At 39.2% G+C, this 5,114-nt stretch overlaps 1 protein-coding gene across 1 annotated transcript; it reads left to right on the forward strand.

Moving 5' to 3' along the window:
* Nucleotides 1–4,435: 4,435 nt before the first annotated feature.
* On the forward strand, nt 4,436–4,870 carry LOC115970278. Its single transcript, XM_031089934.1, has one exon. It carries the CDS (start codon nt 4,436–4,438, stop codon nt 4,868–4,870), a length of 435 nt encoding a protein of 144 aa, XP_030945794.1.
* The last annotated feature ends 244 nt before the right edge of the window (nt 4,871–5,114 follow it).

Genomic DNA, 5,114 nt, shown 5'->3' on the forward strand with positions numbered 1-5,114 from the left:
AATTTGACAAAAATTTATGATTAGTAACTTAATTATATCAGTTTATACATTCAATAGTTGTTGTCTTACCTATTTTATAATATTTTTAGACTATTGTATAATATAGTTGTATTGTATACTAAATTGTATTTAGAATATTATTTTAGATTATTGTATATAATATGGAAGTTGTATCTATAGAAAAAAAAAAGATTAATCATTTAATTTTTTACTCACCCCTCATGACAAATGACAAATTTCTAATTCGGTCATTGCTGATCTCCTAGAAAAAAAAATCCTGGATTTGCCACTGTGAGTAACTAAGTAAATAAGGTAAAAACGGATCTAATCACAAATAAGGATTATGGTATAATTACCCTTTTCTATTATCTATATATATATAAAACCGAAGCCTCTGCTGGCACCACAATTTTCCACATCAGCACAATATTTAAAAATAAAAAAATAAAAAAATAAAAACATTATAACACCTCAAAACCCTAGCAACCTTACCCCTCTCTCAAGTTAAGAAATAAAACCCTAGCAACCTTACCCCTCTCTAAAGTTAAAAAATATAAAGCCATAGTTTCTGCAAACTCTCTCTCTTCAAACGTAAATATCAAATTCAACCCCTTTAATTTCTCTTTATATTTTTTAGGCTTCTATAAAGTTATAGTGAGTTATGCTGATTTTGTTTTTTGTGTATGTGTGTATAGATGGTCATAATACTCCGGTATTCCAAAAGAAGTTTGTGTTTTCGTTAATTAAAGGTTTTAGAGAGATAAGTGCTGCAATTTGGAAAAACAATACAAAAGACGACAATTTTCCACATCAGCACAATATTTAAAAAAAAATAAAAAATAAAAACATTATAACACCTCAAAACCCTAGCAACCTTACCCCTCTCTCAAGTTAAGAAATAAAACCCTAACAACCTTACCCCTCTCTTAAGTTAAAAAATATAAAGCCATAGTTTCTGCAAACTCTCTCTCTTCAAACGTAAATATCAAATTCAACCCCTTTAATTTCTCTTTATATTTTTTAGGCTTCTATAGAGTTATAGTGAGTTATGCTGATTTTGTTTTTTGTGTATGTGTGTATAGATGGTCATAATACTCCGGTATTCCAAGAGAAGTTTGTGTTTTCGTTAATTGAAGGTTTTAGAGAGATAAGTGCTGCAATTTGGAAAAGCAATACAAAAGACGATTTCATTGGCAGCGGAAAGTAATTACTTTGTCTCATATTTTTGTTTTTTGAATTGATTTTGTGTGCTTTTTAGACCCTTTTGGGGATCAATTTTGTTAATTGGGTGTTTTTTTTTTTTTTTTGATAGGGTCCAATTGGGGAAGGTTCTTTCAAAAGGTTACGATGACCGCACTTGATGTCTGTATACTAATAGTGGAGGGTAAGTACTATAAATTACTAAAATGAATGTATATAAATTTTGTTTAACTATCCCGTGCATCGTACAGGTTAGCGACTAGTGTTATTGTATTTACAAGTTCCACGGTCATGGATTAACAACGCAGACCATAAAATTAAAATCCGATTAGCCCTAAGGCTATAAAATGGAGAGTATAATTTCCCTTATGGAGTACAGTTGTCTTTACTGTTGACAGAGAATACAGTAATACATGATCTCTTCAAAGTGCGGCATGTATAGACACTTGGCCTAAAAGTGACAGAATCTCTTCAACCTCCTTTGCCATGCGACAATATAGCATTGAGTGTGGCATACCACACCGTGCCACACTCTGAAATCCCTATCCCTGCACCTATATGCCACACTCTGAAATCCCTATGCCTGCACCTATCTTTGGTGAAGGATTGTCCTGTGGGGGTGCCTTTATTTGTTTTTTGCTTACGTGCATCCCTGGTACGTACAAAAATCTATATATATATTACCTGAGAGAATTTTTTAAATTAAAAACCTTTTTAAGAATCTGTCATTAGCGGAGAGAATTGTATACCTAATTAGGGCACATTAGTAAAATCTATCTAATTATAAGTTTCTGCATAAACTTTATTCTTTTATAGCAGGACAATAGGTTTCACTGACTCCAAATTCCAGCCTTCCCTGGTTATGATCGGACTTGGAAAATGTAATAGCTAGTTATAGCCTAAATGGTTGGCATCATCACTTGACCCGTCCCATTCAGTATATATCGTACATTTGTATATGGTACGAACTGATTAGCTAGCTCTCTCTTTGCTAATTATATATATGAATTTACAGAATTCTATATGAATTAAGATGAGATGAGTTTTTTTCTCTCCCCTGTAGGAGTATTCTCTCTCTCGTCATGGAGCGAGACTTTCCTCCCTTAGGTGTCAGAGCTTAAGGGTCCTTTCTCTACCCTGTTTTCTTCTTGTTTGCTTTCTCTAGTCTCTCTTTCCTTTCTCTGTTTTCGACCTGACATGGAGCAGACCATAGTTGACAGTCTCAAAAACCTACAGCTTACCAAAGAAGAAGAGGAGGATATCTTCATCTCCTCAAATAGTTCACCGGACCTGCTAGAGGAATGTGCTCTGAGTTTGTTTGGGAAATTATTGGTAGATCGTAATCAAAACCAAAGAGCCCTAAAGAACACTCTAAGATCAACTTGGAAAATGGGTTCGGATCTTCGAATAGTTGAGGTCGGCAACAATATTTTGCAGTTTAAGTTTAGCTCAATGTTTCAGCTAGAGTGGGTGGAGCAAAGCGGGCCGTGGAACTTCGAGAATAACCTCCTGCTTCTGTGTCGCTGGAGGAAGGGCTTATCCTCAGCCAACTTGGTCTTCACTCATGCCCCATTTTGGATTCAAATTTGGGGCTTACCATTTGAATACATGACCGAGGAAGCTGGACGTGATATCGGAAGCAAGATAGGAAGGGTTATTGAGGTGGATAAAAGGTCATGGCAAGCAGATCAAGCAAAGTTCATGCGTGTTAGAATTGACCTACCCATTGAGAAGCCGCTGAGAAGAGGAGGATATGTCACAAATATGGATGGGGATAGATGCTGGGTGTCCTTTAAATATGAGCGATTACCCACATTTTGCTTCTCCTGTGGAAAAATAGGACATGATGAGAAGCATTGCAGCTTGTTGTTAGAGAAGCAGCCCATAGAGAAGCAATATGGTGACTGGTTAAGGGCTGGGAGCAGTTCAAAAGGACTTAATGAAGGATCTAGAGGTTCGGGTAGTGGTAGTTTTGAAACAAAAAATGGTGGATCTAGAGGCTCGGGCAGTGGGAGTCATGAGCCAAAAAATAATGAAGAGGTAGGGAAGATGCCTCAAGCCACGGTGGGGGAAGTGGCAGCTTCCGTTCAAAGCAGGAATGAAAGGAGTAGCAGCTTGGGCGGAAAAGTCTGCCTCGAAGGGAGGGAAAAGTTTGAATTTCTGGAAAAGAAGAGCCATGAAACACGGACTAAGATAGGGGCAGCAAGCTATCAGAAGGGATGGGACACATTGGGTGCTGAGATGCAGGCAAGAAGCAAGGGAAAGGAACCTTGTAACACCCAAAAGCTAACTAGGAACCAGCTGGTTAAAGACTTGTCCAATTCCAACGTGGATGAGTCATCAAAAGTGGGCCATTCAGTGAAGCCCAATGTGAAGGAACAAGAGGCCACTAGTCCTCTCAAGCCCAAGACAAATATAAAGGTGCAAGAGACCTCAGACTCACTTAAGCCCAAGACAATTAAAACTAATATTGAAGAAGAGTTAGTGCTGGCCGGCCTAATCAAAGGGAAGAGTGGGCTGGGCAAGGCAAAGTTAAAAAAAGTGGCTAGAGAGATGGGGAAGACCCAAGGAGCTGGTATGAAGCCTCTGGAAATAATAGTAGGCACTAAGAGACGTGAGGATACTGAAATGCTAGTAGAATGTGAAGGGCGTCCCCAAAAGCAAAGCTGTGATGAGGAAGGTAAGAAAAATGTATTGTTATATGAAAATTTATTTGAGGAAACGGCGGTGGCTGCTAGGCAGCACCGCCGGGAACAATGATTTCCTTAGGGTGGAACTGCCGGGGGTTGGGGAACCTCCGGACAGTTCGTGTGTTGGGCGAATTAGTCCAACGATGGAACCCCAATATTATTTTTCTTTCTGAAACTAAAATTAAAAAGAAAGCTATGGAGAAAATTATGGAAAAAATAAATTTTGTTAATGGGTTGATAGTGCCTAGAAAAGGCAGGGGAGGAGGGTTAGTATTGCTGTGGAAGAGAGAAGTTGATTTAGAAATTATGAGTTATTCAAGAAACCATATTGATGCGATTGTCTCAGAACAAGTCTCGGGCTTTAGGTGGAGAATTACGGGTTTCTACGGGAATCCAGAAACGCACAGAAGACAGGAATCTTGGGATGAACTTGCAGCCTTGAATAGGAAGTTTCAGCTCCCCTGGCTGTGCTTCGGTGACTTTAATGAGATTCTGTCCAGAGAGGAAAAATGGGGGGGGGGGGGGCTCCTCGGCCTCAAAGGCAAATGGATGGGTTCCGGGAGGTAGTTAATGCATGCAGCTTTAAAGACTTAGGGTACTGTGGTCCGGATTTTACATGGTGCAACATGCAAGAAGGGGATGACCGCATTTATCTGAGGTTAGATAGAGCCCTTGCTACTAATGATTGGATTAACTACTTTAATGGAACAAGAGTTCTTCATTTGGTTGAGTCGACTTCCGACCATTGTGCGTTATTAATTGCTGACTCCATAGCTGTGCAGCCCCTTAGGAAGCGTAGATTCCATTTTGAGGAAATGTGGACAAAAAAAGAGGAGTGCAAGGAGATCATTAAGAATGCTTGGGAAGGGTGTTTGCACCGGGGTACACCTGAATGCATATCCTCAGGTATTCAAAACTGTGCAGCTGATCTGGCAAGATGGAATAAGTCGGTGTTTGGGTATGTACCGAAGCAAATTTAGGACAAAAGGAAGGCCCTCAATGTTTTGACCATCCAAGATAGAGACGGAATTATGGGGAAGGAGATAAATAAGCTAAGAAAGGAGATAAATGATCTTCTTGATAGCGAGGAAACCTTTTGGCACCAAAGGTCCAGAGTTCTCTGGTATGGGCAAGGGGATCGCAACACAAAGTTTTTCCATTCAAAAGCCTCGCAAAGAAGGAAGAAAAATACTATCAGTGGCATTTGGGATGAGAATGGGACTT

Source organism: Quercus lobata, chromosome 12 (assembly GCF_001633185.2).
Source record: "Quercus lobata isolate SW786 chromosome 12, ValleyOak3.0 Primary Assembly, whole genome shotgun sequence".
Taxonomy (NCBI): Eukaryota; Viridiplantae; Streptophyta; class Magnoliopsida; order Fagales; family Fagaceae; genus Quercus; species Quercus lobata.

What these genes read in the sequence shown, in the direction of transcription:
- LOC115970278 (XM_031089934.1), top strand. Translation starts at nt 4,436, where the DNA reads ATGGATGGGTTCCGGGAGGTAGTTAATGCATGCAGCTTTAAAGACTTA.